Source organism: Phyllopteryx taeniolatus, chromosome 1 (assembly GCF_024500385.1).
Source record: "Phyllopteryx taeniolatus isolate TA_2022b chromosome 1, UOR_Ptae_1.2, whole genome shotgun sequence".
Taxonomy (NCBI): domain Eukaryota; kingdom Metazoa; phylum Chordata; class Actinopteri; order Syngnathiformes; family Syngnathidae; genus Phyllopteryx; species Phyllopteryx taeniolatus.
This window is the reverse complement of record NC_084502.1, coordinates 36,551,381-36,569,429: the sequence shown is the minus strand read 5'-3', so window position 1 is coordinate 36,569,429 and position 18,049 is coordinate 36,551,381. Positions and strand designations below refer to the sequence as shown.

General features: G+C 41.1%; 2 protein-coding genes across 2 annotated transcripts in view; both read right to left on the bottom strand.

Annotated features, from left to right (window-relative positions):
- Window positions 1-527: 527 nt before the first annotated feature.
- On the bottom strand, window positions 528-10,091 carry si:ch211-251b21.1 (uncharacterized protein LOC571720 homolog). Its single transcript, XM_061792643.1, has 10 exons — window positions 9,952-10,091; window positions 9,774-9,849; window positions 7,776-7,807; window positions 7,365-7,550; window positions 6,749-6,972; window positions 4,678-4,775; window positions 3,523-3,740; window positions 3,219-3,438; window positions 2,905-3,155; window positions 528-906 (listed from the first exon to the last, which is right to left on the bottom strand). The coding sequence occupies exons 2-10, from the start codon at window positions 9,835-9,837 to the stop codon at window positions 808-810; spliced, it is 1,392 nt and encodes a 463-aa protein (XP_061648627.1). The 5' UTR covers window positions 9,838-9,849; window positions 9,952-10,091; the 3' UTR covers window positions 528-807.
- Window positions 10,092-12,849: 2,758 nt separating this feature from the next.
- plch2a (phospholipase C, eta 2a) overlaps window positions 12,850-18,049 on the bottom strand; it is a 53,189-nt gene continuing 47,989 nt past the window's right edge. The window contains exon 22 of the mRNA XM_061792657.1: window positions 12,850-15,395. Coding sequence (XP_061648641.1) covers window positions 13,771-15,395 — 1,625 coding nt within the window. The 3' untranslated portion in view covers window positions 12,850-13,770. The remainder of the gene's footprint in view (window positions 15,396-18,049) is intronic.

The window sequence follows — 18,049 nt, the reverse complement described above, 5'->3', positions numbered from 1 at the left end:
ACCATTCTCTGCAGGAGCATGAATGTGCATGGCACAGTTCATAGGAGGCAAGTTACATCATCCATGTATCTCTCGCTTGTGGGAATCTTTCGACTTGCTGATGATGAACACCATCCACCACTTGCCTTGCTCCAATAAGGATCACTTTGAATGCGAAGAGAATGGAGGAGCTGGAGCAGCTCATCGCAATGCCCACTTCTAGTTGTTGGAAAACAGCGAAGACTCATTTGCAGGTCTTGGAACTATTTCATGACTATGGTCTTGATTTTATGCAGGAATGTGTAATGTTGGTGTTTTTGAACATTGTCCTTGTGTTTGTTTGTTTATGTAATATTACCATGCTCCTTCTGGCAGGGGACCTACCTATGAAAATTACCCTTTTTGCATTTATATTTAATTGTTAAAATGTTCATTAATGTACATTGTCCCTCAATAACAAATGAAATAAAAATAAAAAGAAAGAAAGAAAGAACATTACTCAGATATTCATATTTTAAGTGTGGCTGTGCACATTGAAAGAAAAAGGATTTTGAAGCGAGTAATGTTTATTTGTATAAATCCAGCAAGATACATTGTAAAGGCATTATTAGAAGTGATTAGAATTTTCCAAATTAAAATGTCAGTGCCACTGTTTTTGTCTTGATAGCATAAAGTTGCTTTCTGGTGTATTTTATAGGGTCACTCAGATTTCTGGACCGATATGAAACATCACCCAGCGTTACTATGGAAACACAGAAAGACAAGTGTGTTTGCATCTACTGCGGAAAAAAACTCCCTCCGTTAGTTTTTGTCTATGTTTTGGTTGCACTAGGCTTTGCTTTTGTCAGTTGCGTCTTGCTCTGCCACCTCTCCTCCACTGCCAAAGCGTCGATTAAGCTCAGATGTCAACACCGAGCAGCATGATTTCTGTTAACAGAGAAGAACAATGAAAATGGTGGAAAACAGTTCAACATTTTTGCTTTGTTAACAGTACTCTCTGCTGAGAACGCTTGCTTTTTCATACAAATGTATGTTTTGTGTTAATGAAATCCATGATTTCATAGCCTTGTGCAGCTGTTTACTGATGTTTGTCAAGAGTAATAAAGAGAGGGGAGACAATAAAAAATTGTTATCTAATGTTTTACAAATTAGACACATTCACATTTGATTTAATTCAATTCAAAATCTTATTTTGATGTGAAAACCTGAAGAAAAAAAATATGAAAATTTCAAGTAGCTCTCACCATAACGTGTTGAAAATAAAAACAAACAATATTTTATAAATACATCATCCTGGTCAAAGCTTTTTTCCCTGTCTAGTTAAAGAGATATTTTTATGCGAGCATTTATCCTTAATCAGTTGAGGCTTACAAATGAGGAATAATTTTGCCGCGTAAAAGTTACAAAAAATGATTAATAAATAGCAAAATGTTATTTAATTGTTTTTGATTTTTTGGGGAATAAACACAGGCCAGTTTTTAATATATCCTACTGTGATTTTTCTTAATTTTATGAATAATTTTGGCAATGAGTGCCCCACCTGGCTTTTCTGACTTACGGGCAGGGGAGAGTATGTCCCATAGTGCACACTTTGTAGCAGCGCTCCAAATTAATTTTTTGATTCACCGGCCAAGTTGAGTGCTGGATTTTTACATCTACCACCCAAGCATATTTTTTTACTGGCCAATTTATTTAAAATTTAATTAATTTAAATGTAATTTAAAAAAATATATTTTACACATAATATTTCTATAATATGGTTCTACAAAATATAAAATTTCACAAACAGCTAACATATAATTAATAACTGATCAATATAGAGGCTAACGACATGACTTTGGCTCACAACACAACTGTTTCAATTTCTTTAAAAAAAAGTCAATGTTTTTTTTTTTCCTTTTTGAGGGGGAACCAACCCAAAAGGCTTATTTGTGGTTTATCCTCGGTTATTCAAGATTATTTTGGGTAAAAAAAAATAAATACAATTTCTTAAAAACAAAATCATTTATGGGGGGAGCTTAAGCACGTACACCTAACGACGCCACTGACTTTCACACAGTCCATGAAGTCTGGCTCTTGCTCCTGACACAGTCCTTGAGCCACAGAAATACAGCCTCAGAGGGATCACACTCATTGATTGGATCGCTCATCTTTCCTTATTTAAAAGTAGAAACCTTGGCTCTGATTGGTCCATATCACGGCGTCTGCTAGATGTCGTGTCCTTCGATGCCTAGTTCAGACTCTCGTCCCGCAAGAGTTTGATTGAGGGAGTTATTTGTAATCAATGAACGCGCATTTGCTTTGTTTGCCGCCGCCTCGTTCCTCTTCGGCCGGTCGGCGGCGGCTTATGTGGAAGTGCTGTGGACGGCCACGAGGGACAGGCATCGCCGTGGCCGCTCGCCTCCTGCTAAAAATCTCCACATGTTCCTGCAAGTTCATTAGCCAGTCTGGCACATACTGTGTCTCTGTTTACGATATGTGTGAATGTCTGTGTACGTGTGCATCGTTCATGTACGTGCAGACAGCAGAGTAACATAAAGGAGAACTCCACAAAAATGAAGACTAAACAATATGAATAATATGGTACAAACATTTACTCGCCATGTGGTGGGTAGCCTGCTGAGATGTACACGCCACACAGTAAGCATTTCTAGCATTTCGGACTCGTGATGGAGGAAATCGTCCCGTTTTCAGTAATGGTCCTGACGATGGCGGGAGGACGTGGGTTCATAACACAACGCCACGGTCTTGCCACATGTATCATCAAAGGGTGAGTAATAAGGAAGGATTTCATGACCAAAGGGTTTCATTTCCATTTTCTATACTTCCCAACTGGTGCACAATATGAACTGGTTATATTTGATGCCACTGATTCCAGAATGAAAGAAACACACCACGTACAGAATGAGACGATTCCGTTCATACCTTCTGTTCCTTGGCCCCACTGCGAGCCTTGGATACGAGCTCGAGCAGGGCGAGGAGGAGGCCCACACCCAGCCCAAGCCCGAGAAGGAGAAAGAGACCCCGCAGGTCATGAGGCTGGAGGGTCTCTGAGGTGCGGGCCGCGTCGTCTCCCAAGCAGCTGCTGGCCCACCATTTGTTCTGCAAATAAGTCAGCTCGCCAGATTCGCTCAGCTGAAGAATGGCCACGGTGAGGTTTTGAACCAGTGGGGAACCTGGAGGAGGGGTATGAGCCCTTTGAATCTGTGAATTAGTGAGGCCTTAAAGCTGGGACTCACCCTGACGTGCAGCGATACCATATGCTCTCATGGCGATGACTTCCTGGGAACGGGTCAGTTTGCAGTAGCGAGCCACAGCCAAGTCCAAGGACACCGCTTCACCGATGAAGGCAAAGTTTCCCTCCTGAGCACGGCGGACGCCTTCTTCCATGCCTGCCACGTAGCTTTTCTTACGCTCCATGTGCTGGTGGATGCGCCTGTACACGGTACTCTTTGAATTCTTGAACAGTAAAGAAGGAGAAACAAAACACCCATCAAGTCTTTCGGCGTGTCCTCAAGATCCCATTATCACGAGACTGAACACCTTAAAGAAAAGCATGGTGGATCCACCATCCACTGTGCCATAGTCGATCTTGTCCTGGTTGACGAGGTCTTCAAAGGTCTTGATCGAGATGTGCTTGTTGTTTGAGTGCAGCGTGGAGTTGAAGTTGGCCAAGTAGCAAGCGAGCAGTAGTATAGCAAACACCCACCAGATAGCGCTGACTAGTTTTCCAGGTACAGCTTTGGGATGAGGACCAGCACCTAAGAGCACACAGACAGACAGCAGAGAATGAGATGGTAAACCAGTGAATCCTGACTGCACCACTCAATAATAAATATTGTAGATGAATTAATGCCTTGATGACATTGAGCATTATTATGTTTGTAAAGGCAGACACCATTGGAAGAAGTGTGGGTGCTGCAACATGGATGATTGCCAGTAGATCCCAGGGCACATTTAGAGTATTTCATTAACCTGAGAAGCATGTTTTAGGGATGTGAGAGGAAGCTGGAGTACACAGGGAAAACCTACGTAAGCCCAGGGAGAACATGCAAATGCTTGTTTGTATGCGTGTGTCTTGACACCACCACAGGTTTCTTGTTCCCCATGTCCCTTTAGGGGCTCTGGAGGTTCCAGTGAGGGAAGAGATTAGATGAAGAATGGAATACATGGAAAACCTCCAAATTGTTTGAACTACAGTAGGATTAAACTTCATTTTACACTTGCGTGACAGTGAAGAATGTTGCCTGATTAGTTCATTATTGAAGGCTTCATGATGGTAAAATCCCTGAAATGGATTCATTCAACAACATTTGTACAAGAAAAATCCATTCCAAATGGGATTATATACTGGCGATCAAGCAGCATCCTGGAACCGACCGTGTTTGACTTTCGAGGTTCCACTGTCTGTAAGTAAGTAGATTTTTCGATCGTGCGGTCTCAGGCATGTTGGATCTCACAACCCTTCAATTGGGCACAAATGTACTAAGACAACTGTAGCTTTGAACTTGCTGAACAACATTTTGTATCATCCAGCCTGGAGACAAAAACGAGCAAGCAAGCAATTTGCAGTGAAGTTTCAGTGAATAGAACTTCTCATTTTCTGAATGCTTGGAATGTTAGACAAAAACGATGAATAGATTTCTTTCAATAGAGTGTGGAGTTTATGTAGTTAAGTTCAACTGGTTGCTGGGATACCTTGCAGGGTGAGCGCTCCGGTGATGTACCAGTAGCTGTGCAGTAAAGTGAATTGGTGCTCTTCTGTGTCAGGCTCTGCCCATTCAGTGGGACTGATCCTGTAAAAACAAAACAAGATTCATGTCAGTCTGAAAAGTTGTACTTGTGTTTAGTATGAAGGTCTTTCCTTACACAATAAAGAATTGGAATGAATCTATGTATCAAAATCAGAAAAATCTGAATCTCGTGATTGTCCCTTAAAGCGAAATGTGTGTTGCAGCAGCAGTACAAAGAGGACAAAGTACAAAATGACAATATAAGCAGTGATAATAAGACTATGAAAAGTCTCAAAGTCTAAAACACAATAAAAACAACAACACTCATGTATGTCTAAATACAATACAACAATGTAAATATTGGCGTAAAATTGGAGGCATCAAAACAAAAAAAATAATAACATAAATTTGTCTGAGAATAGATTACACTATTTCTATTTTCATTACTTTTCTAAATTGTTTATAAACATGAACAAGTGTACCGGAATGGATATGTGTGTGTATATGTATATATATATATATATATATATATATATATATATATATATATATATATTTTTTTTTTACATTACAAATTCCAGAATTAAAAATACATCTGTGACATACTAGGATGAAATACTGTATGATTTTGAAATTTGTCATGCGGAGTGGAACCTCTGAATGCCATGTGGTTGTACGATTCGGGATTTAACCAAAACTTTCAACCAAAAAGGGGACAATTTAGAGTTTTCAATAAACCTAACATGCATGTTTTTTGGAATGTGGGAAAAAACAGGATTACCCGCAGACAAAATACGCAAGCCCACACACACACACACACACACACACGCGGGTGGTGGAGCTGAGATATGAACCCCTAACCTCAGGAATGTGAGGCAGAAGTTCTAAACTATTTCAAAATTGCAAAAGTTGACATGAATGTCAATTTAAATCAACCACTGTTCACTTATTGATATAAATGGATCTGAAGAATGGGGAATAATGAATTAGTGGTTAGTATGGGGCCATTATTGTAGCAAATCCATTTGCAAATATGTATTTCAATCCAGAAATATGGATATAAAAAAATAGAAATAATATATATATATATATATATATTTTTTTTAAATCGGTATCTCTAACCAGAGTCGCAAATACAAAACTAGAGTCACAGAGTCACGCATCTGTAATTGGAGTAACAAATGCGTAACTAGAGTTACAAATGTGTACAACGTGTGATCTGTATATATTGGGCCTCTAGATTGGACGTATTCTTACGCGTGAGTTTTGCAACACTTCTGCCACCGATGACTCACAAATGCGTGTGCCTCCGTAACAACACACTTGTTGTTGTGTTTCAGAGACCAGGAACATGGATGATCTTTGATCAACCCATGAGCAAGTACCATTTATTTAACATTCTTTAAATTTGAATAAATGCAAGAAGAAATATGGTAATAATAAGTAAGTGCTTACACTAGTGCCTGACAGTTCTCAGCTTCTGAGTTGGAATCTTGGCTCTGGCCTTCTTGTTTGGAGCGTGCATGTTGTTACGATGCTTGTGTGAGTTTTCTCTGGGTATTCCAGCTTCCTTGCACATTCCAAAAGCATGCTTCTTGTTACGTTATGTGTCTTCTATTACATAATATTACAAATCAGGTACGACCAGCACCCTGGAATTCGTGAAACTGGATTTCCATTGTATTTAAGTGTGCACACTTCCCATCCATTTTCTATACTGCTTATCCTGTTCAGCATAGTGGAGAGTTGGAGCCTATCCCAGCTGACTTAGGGCGAAATGCGGACTGCCCTCTGGACTGGTTGACAGTCCTTCGCAGGTTGCCTAAAGAGACAGTCAACCATTCACACTCACATTGACCCCATCATTGAGGGGGAACTAAACCCATGCTGCCAGCACCGAAGTCAGGCGAATGTACCACTACAGCCAAACAGAATCTACAGTATAACACAAACTACATTAGTTCTGATCTATGCCAGGATGTACAATGAGTGTACGGCAGTGAACAAAATGCATCTAACAAAAATGTTGAACATACCTGGCTACAAGGAATATGCAAATACCGGTGAGCAGGAACGCAATGAGGATGCCCACCCACATTTCAGTGGAGAAGGGTGCAAGGAGGCTGAATGAGCTCTCGTCACAGGCCACGTCTTTGTGCAGAATGAAACCAATTCCTGTTTGCATGAAGGGGGTGGTCATGTCAACATATTGCTCTCTGACGGCGGTGAGGGTCAGTGGTGCCACAGCCAGGTCAGCTTCCTAATGGATGGTATTGTAGGACAAAGTGTTAATTTAGATTCTGAATTGCTCAACCAGCTCTATTGTTATGAACACTTCAGCAGGTACATACAAAATATGGGGGGGGGAAATCATCTGAAAGGCAAGGCTGGATTAGTGTGGTGTGAGCCTTGACCTCAACCCCATTGAAATGTTTAGGTAGCGCTAACGGAGGTTGGTGTTGACTTGGCTTACGACTTGGTTTACAGTGACTTTTGGCCTCACAAATGCTCTTCTGGATGAATGAGCAGACATTCCCCCAAGTCTAGTGGAAAGTCCATATTTTGCACGATTTTCACTCCGCCAGGTGTCCCGGTATGTTTGTCTATAGATTGTACGACGCATGGTTTGACTCTCCACTGCTGGTGACTTACCCCTCTGATGAGTTCACCAATCATTCCATTCCAGTTGCCACTGGAATCCATGACTCCATAGCGGTTGTCCTTCACCAGTTGCACTTTGTATCTGAAGCCGAGCATTTGGCTGAGCTCAGCGATCAGGTCGATGCAGTAGCCCTCCAGCTCTCCTCCAGAGCCTTTGGTCATTGTGTACGGGTCTTGCTGAGAAGCACAAATTATTGAATTTGAATCGGGATTGTGGATGAGATGACAATAGATGATGAACAAAACCTCCACAAAATGCACTCAGGAGCTTGTTAATTGTGTAATGTATTATAGCTGTCGAAAGTAAAGCTCAAAGTAGAGGTAAAAGAACAAAAATTGGAGACTTGGAACACTGCAGAAAAAGAAGTTAGGATTTTACTCTGAGGGAGGAAAAATGAATACCTTTATAGTGGTGATGGATAACTCCTTGGTGCCTAGAATGTGAGTGGGGGGGGGACAAAGAGCATTTCTTTCATGAACAAGTCAGTTACCAAGCAAGCTCAAATACACTTTAGTTTGATGTCTCCAAGCTTATGTTGGATCAGCTTCAGAAAGCCTGACGGATTCTATTGCTGCTTTGTGTCCCCTTGGCTTTTCTCTCGCTGCAGCAGTAAATAAGCTCAGGAGCCATCAAAGGACAATAGAGACCTAGTGTACAATAATGCATGGAATAGGACAATCTGGGAATCAAAGTGAGGGGACCCTCTGGAAAGATCCTTTTTTAACTCTTCCTTTCAGCATGTAAACAAGAGCGGGGCAAGAAATCCTCTCCCCAATACCCAAGGCACCACGGCATCTGTCTGAAATGTGACCAGTGGTGTTCCCAGCATGGCTGCAGGACCTTACATCAGAGAAGGGCAGTGGGGATTCAGGAGGTGCCAGGGGTGCATGTTCGTCATAATTTCACACAAAAACAAAAGTTGTCGCAGTCTGTTCATACGAGGCTCATGACACGCAGTCAGCCTCCTCCAGAGGGGATGGAAAGACCTACGATCAGCGGAGATGACTGTCAGTTCATCGCCTGCCTTCCCGCAGAGTGTTGGTTAATTGATTTATCACAGTGCTTTCTAGACCACAGCACGACGCGAGCCCCTCCACTGGTGAGAAATGGGATGATGCCCAATTGAATTGTGCTTTGAAAGGACCCTTACAGTCTGCCAGGGTCAGCTGGGGGGAAGAATCACTAAAGAAAACTGGTTGGGAGGGAGAACCTTTTTTCGAAAGGTCAGGCAGAACTCAATGTCTGTGATCGTTAACTAGAGGCAGGCAGTTTTTAACCGACTGTAGATACCACTCACAAAAAGTTAGGGATATTCGGCTATCGGGAGATATTTCACAAGGAACCGAAAAACCTGTATGACCTTTACAGGTGAACTTAATTTGACTTTCTCTAAACCTTTGAATTAATATGTCCAACTGTTCAATGTTTCAGGAGTGTTTGCATAACTTGCTGTTGTCTGAACAGCAAATTTCAAAACTGGTGTTTGATTCATGAATGGACAAATACATGTCCTGGTTCAAATAGAATTTAGTACTTGAACAGTACATCGTGCTGGTCATATTTAGACGTCATGAGACCATCAACAGTTTGGAACACAGAGGCAAAGACTGGAAGAGTTGCAGAGAGGCATAGAAGTGGATATCTTTGGAAATATATTGGTTCGTTCATGAATCAAATATCTGTTGAAAATTCTGCCGTTCAGCTCCTTGTTACAGAACAAGGTTTTCAAAAAGTACTGAGAGACTGAACAATTGGATATGTGCATTTAAAAGTTTAGAGAGGGTCACATTTAGTTCACCTATAAAAGTTCTAGTGCATTTTTTTTTATGTTCAACCTGAAATTCACCCAAAAACCCAATATCCCAGTTTTGTTTTTGAAAGTAGAGGTAGGTGCATTTCTTTTGAGTTGTTTTTCACATTCACCTTTGGTAAACCTGACCTGAATCTTAAATTCTGCCTTGTCAAAGACAATAATGCAGTTGTGGTTGACAACGTGACACTGTCAGAGAGGTACAGTATTTATTTAACAATGTTGATTAGTGTTGATATAGAATCAAGTAGAACTGCACTGTACTATAATGACAGCTGTTGCCCTGGTATACACAGCCGAATCTAATGTAATTTTCTTTTATATTTTTTTAATCTAGGGGTATCTCATGAATAGGCTGGTGAGTGGATATTGACAAAACATTTTCTCCAAACAAGGAGAAAAAAGAATACAAACACAATTCTTGAAACTAATGCTTGAATTATTATTTATGTATTTATTTTTTGCATTATTAAATGTATCATTCCATTAAAGGAAACAATCTAATAGTCAGCAATATTGTTTGCTCATTTGCACCGGCTTATTTATTTTGTTTTCACATACACACAGCATTGATGAGTAGGATTCTTACCTGCAGCAAATGCCCATCTACTAAGGGCTGCCACACTGAAGACAAAAGCTATGCAACCTTTCATACTGCCAATAGCCTGAAAATCACATGTGCATTTATTTCAACATGACTGTTCACATGGCTGTCTGAAAGAAAAAAAAAAAGAAAACATTTGTTGGGTAATAAATTTTGTACTCACCTATGCAACCTCTGAAGTGTGGATTATAAAAAAAGACACCAACAAGAAGTCGAAGAATTTGTCAACAAATGTTGCAAGTGGTTAAGTGTTGTGTACAGCAGACGGTAGTGGGCGAGTTTAAATGTGGGAGGACAGAGGGAGGGCCAAAATGGGGGAAACGTAGAACTTGTTGATACAGAGGCTGAACAAAGTCTCAAGACAGATGTCAGTGTCTAGTATGGAAAATTATTTGGAAAGGGGTGCATTTTTTTTCAAGCACTATTTAAAAATAAATGTGGAATCATCCTTCTGTTCCCTTATGAATACTTGAATACTAACAAGTGATTTTAATAGTGTCAACTGTTTGGGGGCTGGTCTGTGAAAAAAACTGCCATCTCTAGCCCCATCTTGTGCCTTTAATTTGAGATACAAGAAAGTACCATGACCAAGGGAAAAAAGAAAACAATCCGAGATAGAAGGCATGACTTATGAAGTGCTAATCATTTGTCGCGCACTCTTGGGCACACTTATCACAGGCAAACCCCTGCAGCCTCCTGCTGACGCTCTAACCCCTAAAAAGCACCTAATTCATAACTATTACACTAAGGGCTCTATTTTCATGCACTGCACAGATCCGTGTGAGTGCAAAAACTATCCCAATTTCGTGCAGGCGCAAGGCTGGCTGTGCGTTTGCCAATTTGGCAGACACGTGTGCACCAAGCTGGGTGTCACAACATAATGAGGGTGTGTTCTTTGACATCCGCCCGGGGCATGTGACAATTTGGTGAGTTAAAGTTGGTCTATACTATACTAAGTGTGCATCTTCATGGCGCAGATCTGTGATCTCCCCAGCCAACTTTACACCATCTGCCTGTGGAGGGCTGTTTGTTTGCTTATAAACGTACATTGCGCGCTTCGACCTTCAGGACGAGCCAAACACTTTCTTCCTTAGAAAGGTTTGGTTGTGTTCACTTCGCTATGTAGAGAGTTTCGGTGCACCACATTTAAAAGGAATGAAAGAAGACTCTTGGGAGTCGGCTGTGTTCATGCCCACAGGGCGCAAACACCACTCTTTTATTTATTAGCGCTCATCTACAAACTTACAAACACCCGCTCTAACCTGCCAACTTGCAGAGTTACGCCAAGCCTAGCACTGGTTTTGCATTAGCCATAAAAATAGAGCCCTTAATGTTATTGAAGCTTCATTTTGCGAGGCCGCGGGGGAGTGCCCACGATGTGTGCCTGTGAGTGCATGACAAATGATTGGCATTCCGTAGGTAACGCCTTCTTTCTATGGTTGGTTGTTTTTCCTCGGGTGCCGTGGTTTCTTGTATATCAAATTAGAGTCGCAAGATTTTTCACAGATCATATTTATCAACTCATAATGATTGTTTTAACAAATATGACAAAAAGTGTTTATTTTTTGGAAACATGCCCTATAAAAGCGGTCTTGTTTTTGCTGTGGGTTTTGGCATAGTCAAACTAGTTGATGGAGCTTTAAAAATAAGTAGTGACTTCATCATGGAGGAGGAGTTGCATTCACTTTTTGAGACAAAACATTCTCTTAGTTGTGAAGTGCAAAACAGTGAAGGAGGCTTCAATTGAGAGAAAAAGCCACGCCAAGCTGTCTAGATAAATACATCCTTAAAAGAGTGTCCGGGATTGTTTGGAATCCTAATGAAGCTGTCTTTTGTATTTCTTTTCTGTCTGGAATAGAGTCTACAGCGCTAAAACAAGCATGTTGCGCTTCACAAAGTCTCTCAGAGCTGAACAAGAGGCCCAGCAGAATGTGACAGCGAGCCAGAGGAGGCCGTCAGCTTTGGAAAGCACAAAGTGACAATAGACAAGGCTTTGAAGAATCACTGTCGTGAGAAAGCATGAAGTGGCTCCATGCCTTTCTGGATGTGAAGATTGAAGGTTCAACTTAGGTTTAAATTGTTTTTGTGGTGCAATGCAGATTGCAATCACAGTCATTACAAAAGCGATTCAGAGGTCTTGTCAAAGAGCAGTCTTTAAACTGATTCCTAAACGTATTGCTCCGTCTCTCTTTATCTGCACTTTCACAAGATTTTCAACTGAGAGCGTCTAACAAATTAACTTTGAGTAATTTAGTAACCACGAGGCAGTTGTTGACAGTTTAGTGGTTCAGGTTGACATCCATTGTGCGACCCCGTCTTTAAAAAAAAACATCTCTTCTGCAGGGGGTCTGATGTTTTTTTTTTTGCTAAAGGTGACTGCTGGTAAACACACCACAGCAGAGTTGATAATTAGAGCAGAAAGCACACTCACCAAATTCCAAGGTCAAATCCTTCCACGTCAGTTTGTGTAAGACTCAATTACAGTGAAATCTCTCAAGTGGAATGCCCTAGAAGTCGCACAATTCAACCAAAATGTTCCTCTTAAGACACAAATCGCACGTGTTTTAACTGCCAAATCTCGTGACACTTCAGCTCTGTAACACCACAAGTGTGTTTAGCAGAGGGTACCTTTAGAGTGAATGGAACTGGACAATTGGAAAAGCGAGAACCGCTCCTGGCTGCTCAGTACAATATGATAGGCCAACAAAAACTCAACATCCATTAAAAAAGGGACTAGACAATGGAAATTCTTGGATGAAGCAATCGCCGTGTCTGTTGTTCATCATTAAATTAAGCTGCGACAAACTTATTTTTACACTTGACAGGTTAGAATGTTCAACTATTACCTATAACACACTGCAATGAATTCAAGTACAGCTTTGAGAATTCCCAAACTGGGAAAAGTAGATTCTAAATTCAAACAAATTGGGTGTCAACCAGTATCCCGGATCAGAATGAGTTGAACCTCAGAGGTTGCAATAAATTCTGGATTGCCATTTTACCATTCTTCAGAGTTAGTCATTCATTGGGAGGACGTGAAAAAAAGAATGAAACCTTAAACTTGGAATTTATTAATTTAATCACACATTGTTGGATTTAAAGATGGTTCCCAAAATGTTTGCACAAATAACGGGCATGTCAGTACAAACAGTGTAGCAGGCCAACAAATAAACGTGCTTTGTTTTAGTAGCATGGACTACGCAGAACAAATTACAATGTGATTCTCTTGGGAACACCAATAAAGTGTCCTACAAAATGTTTGGGACATTAAACATCTTAATACAAAAAATCTTGGTAAAATAAAGCTCAGGCATGGGATAAAAGAGTGCACACAACACATGCAGTCAATTAAAAGAGGCTAAAAAGGAGTCATTCTCTCAGTGCTGTGACATGCTACAGATCAAAATCATTAGCAGAAAATTGGCAGCTTGGTCGCATTACATCAAAGCACTACACAAACTATTGTATAAATAGAAACTTGTATCTTGCGCTGTAAATATATGAACATAGTTCATTTGCTCAGCAGTTAAGACATTAGCTCATCGTTTAGCGTAAAACTGCACATAATGTTTCACGATAGCAATGCCATTGCTCTTACAATATTGCTTGATGGATGGGCTACAAATAAGAATGCGGATAAGAATCTTACCATTGTGTTTCTAAAGTTCAGATTATACATTTCTGGGTTTAAAGATTGGAAGAGATGGCCTCTACAGATTGCTACTGGATGTTTTTCCTCCTAACATACCATTTTCACTAAATACAATATATTCATCATTTGGTGCTGATTGGCCGGGCTCTCTTATTCGTTGCTTTGAGAAATGTACTTCCATATGTTCGGACAATGTCTCTGAACCCAGATTTCTCAGATATTTTCTTGGGCTATGCTACCTTTTCTGAAGTAAAATATATAAAAGAACTCTTCTTGAAACCTTTTGAGAAAGTGTGTGAAACGGCATGTTGATTTCAAGGTACCCAGTTACTAAAGTCGAAGCTTGAAAAGTACTTCACTGTTTTCAGTCTCTGGGGAGGTAGGGAACTGTCTTGAAAAAGGGGAGTCGAACAACGGGGCCAGACCGACTGTGTTTGGGCTGGCACAGGGACTCCTTGAGATGCAACATGCCCCTTCAGGATTTCCCCTCTCCTCAATGGGGCAAGCAGTGCTTCTATTGATGTTATCAGTATGGTCAAAGCTTTTATTGACTTGAGTCAAGCTCTGGAGCCTTTGCCTTTCAAGGGCCTTCTTAGCCCGATTTGCAATGTAACGCACCCTGCTTTGGCTCCTGGAAGATGACCTCCGAATTGATTGTGGCTCATCAACAGATTCTTCTTGATATTCACTAGGTCTGTTTTCAGTGGCAAAATCACTCGCCTTAAGGGGCTCCACATCAGTCAGCTTCCGGAGCTGCTCTGTCAGGTCACTGTCTGGTCGGGCTTTTGCCAGTCTGCCCTTTCGAAGATGGTCGCTGTTTGATCCAATGATGACGCTCCGACTGATGCTGCGGTACTTGCTGTTGAAGTTACAGGAAATATCATCCGATGTGAGATCACCAAGGCTTTTGGAGAGGGACACGGGCGTTGAGGTTGGAGCGGCTGATGAAGTCCTGGATGATGACTGCTTGAGCCCTTCCATGAAGAGCCGGCTCCAGGTATGCCTTCTTCGAGTAAGTCTGTTAGTCAGGTCAACTGGAGATACAAGGCGGTGCTGCAGATGGGGGGCCGTGAACCCATCTTTGGAATCCTCACTCTGCGGAAGATTAGGGTTCGACTTGCTTCTGTTGACATGCGGGCCATCAAAGGAGATGAGTGCTGAATGGTGGCAAGTGCCACAGTAGGGCTCGCAACGGAGGCTTGTTTTGGCAAGACTCTTCCTGGCCAGGTTGGTTAGGGATGAGTCAATGACAGTGTCACTAGAAGAGATGCTGGAGGACGAGGACATGCTGTCTCGATGGCTATCAGTCTCCAGCTTGCTCCAAAGACGGTCGTTTATAGTAGCATCTGTGCATACTTCTGGTACTATCGATTGGGCCCTCGTGGGAACATGGCCCTCGCTTTTTGTTCTTCTTACTGGTGTGCATGATGACGGATTGCTGATTGCTCTGCCAGCCTGGGCTGGTTTAGATGCACCTGCAGGAGTTTCAGCAGGTACTGCTGCAGCAGAAGATTCTAATTTGGGCTCAGATTTCACCACTGCAACATTGTTTGCCTTGTCTGTCAGAGCTTGAAGGTTTTCCCTCTGGCTTTTGGTGTGCTCCAAGGACAACAGAGTACTTGTGACTGTTTGGGGACCTTGGGTGCACTCCATCTGGATACTTTGTTCAGCAGGTGTCGTCACTGGGAGAGACATTGTTCGAGTAAGTGTTTTGAGTTTTTGGTTTTCTATATTCACTGTACTACGAATGCTGGGAAATCGATTTGAATTAAGTGTCCCATGGGATTCTGCATTCATTGAAGTGGAAGATGACCGCAGCAATGATGAGGAATGCTGTGAAGAAAAGCTGTCCTCAGGAATGGTGGCAGAGCAGATGAAATGTGTCTTCTCAGTATTCCCAACATTTAGTGGAGGAAATGGAAGTGGAGAAGTTGGGCTCTGCACTGTGGAACAGACTGTGGGAAAAAAAAGAACAATTATAAACTTCATTATTTGAATATTCTTTGCATTTATATGTACTTAAGTGATCAAGTGCAATACCAGTGCAGATAGTACATTGGATAAATACAGTATTTGTCTAATATGCTGGATAAACTTCCCTCCAAAAGTATTGGAACAGTGAGGTCAATTGGCATTGGATAAACAACTTTAAATATTAATATTATTTGTAACAAAACGCCACACAGTTAAGTGAAAAAATACTGGAACATAAATAAATAAAATAAATAGATTCAAGTGAATAACACAATATTTTATTGCAAAATGTTTGGAATAACTGCATCAAGCCTGTGACCTCCTGACATTACCGGACTTCTACACTCTTTTTTTTGTGATGCCTTGCCAGGATTTCACTGCAGCCTCTTTCAGTTGTTGTTGTTGTTGTTGTTTTGGGGCGGTAATCCCTTTAGTCTCCTCTCTTGCAAGTAAAACACATCCTCTCTAGGGTTTGAAACTACACAAACTTTGCTCTTTTTCCCCTGATTAGCTCGTTTGTTGTTCCGGCTGTGTGCTTTGGGTAATTATTTTTCTTATGTACAATACATAAGAAAAATAATTACTGTGCAAAAACACAGTCACTACACTCAACTCTGAATAATGATATGCATGTTGCAAAGTAGATAACACAAAAACAAATCGTCAACTAACTCTATATTTTAAGAACTAGATTCACATGACATACAATGGGTTGGATGGGCAATGACGTTATCACAGGTTGCAATAACATCATAAAACATATCACAAGCAATGTTTACAGAAGGCATTGTTGCTTTTTTTGTTTTTCTTTCTAGGTCTCCAAATAACTGAGAAAGCTGTCATTTTAACCTAACTTTAGTGTTGTCACTAGTTTATTTCCATCCCATCTATTTTGTCACACAACTGCATTTTATCTGGTTTTAAGGCCAAAATTATTTTTTTTATTTTTTTCCACTGATGTGATTTTGTGTTGTGCAACAGTATGAGAAAATATATATTTTCAATGATTAATTTCGAACTCCAAGCAACCCTGAGAGATAAAAGCACCTACAAAAACACTTTAAAATGAATGGTGGGCAGGAAAAAAAGGCGGGTAAGATGGAGAGAATTCTGGGCGAAGATACAAAAAATAGTATATTCAGTATTTGAGGTTGTGTGCATTCAGCAGGTTTACCTGGCTCTGGTCATCCCCTCAATTCTGCACTAGGAACAGAGAGAGCGTGCAAAGGGAAAAACAGGAAAAAGGAGTTCAGCAAAAACTGGAAAGAGAAGGTGATGGAGGCTAGGGAAAAGCTTCCAGAGAAAAAAAACGATTAACAGAGGTAATGGATTGATCTCCATAACATGGAAATATAATTAACAATTATTCAATACTGAAAATACATAGTTGCGTGCAAAAATATACCCCCAAAAGCATGTCAAACCCAAAAATACAGAAAAAAAATCTTAGCCTCAATGTTCTTCATTAAAAATACGGTGATTGAATGCTAAAAGCAGCACTTTAATCGTTTTTTAATGGTTTCACTAAGATTACTTCTATTGATACTGAATTCAAAACTTACCATTTGTGTTTTCTGTTAGGCATATTGCATAATTTGGGCAAAGAGAAACACAATTTGAATCAAATATTTGTGGAAAGAATAGGGATTTAGTCACTTTTGGGGAAAGCATTTAAATCAGCTCATTGTTAAAAGGAAACTAAGAGGATCTAAAAATGAAGTATTTTGGACAAAGGGTGCTGAGGTTTGCACTTACTAGGAGTGCATTTAGAAGGATTAATATCAAATATAAATGTTCTAGGACGGTATGGGGTCTACCTGAGCAAAACTAAACATGATCGTCTACAGTACATAGGGTGACTAAACAGCATCCAGCTGCACAGTATGCTTCATAAACATCTTACCAGCGAAGAACAGGGGGGATTTATGATGCAATTCCTCCATTTTCTGGGCAAAGAGGGCATTCATCTCTCGTTGAAGAGTGCCTACCGCCCTCTTGCGGTTGTCAAGGACAGAACTTCGAGGCAACACTGGGAGGGAGTCAAAGCTGCGCAGGCTGCCGAAGCTGTCACAGGTGCTGCTGTCATCACTGAGTGAGAGTCTTTGATTCCCATCACTGTTTGCGACTGGTATGAACGCAGAGCCACGCACAGTACCATATTTGGGTACTGTCGCATGATGCCAAGGGTGGTTGGTCCTACAATCTGCTGTGAGGCTCTGCACTGGTGTGACAGTGTTGGGAAAGCGTCTACGGGGGATGTTGCAAGACAGCGCATTCCTCTGCGATGCATCGGGCAGAGTTTGAATGTGCTGGGCAGTCAGCATTTGCCTGGCTTTCGATCTTGGGAAAGGCTTGGGTCGCAGGAAAGCTTGGGATGAGTACTGAAATTGGGCCTCCTTAGAGTACGGAAGTGACTGTGAGTCTGGCCGAGAAGCATTTGGCTGGCAATGAGCTGCAGGCTGTGACTGAACGACTTGCTTGGTTGAACAATTTATTTCTTGCTCGTCCACCAATTTGGACTTTGAGCCCTGCTTTTTCTCAAGACAACCCTTTCTTTCTGCGTCTGGACTCTCCTTGGAGCCGATCACACATGTGATACAGTTAGAAGACATTCCCACCCTGCCTGAGCTGTTCA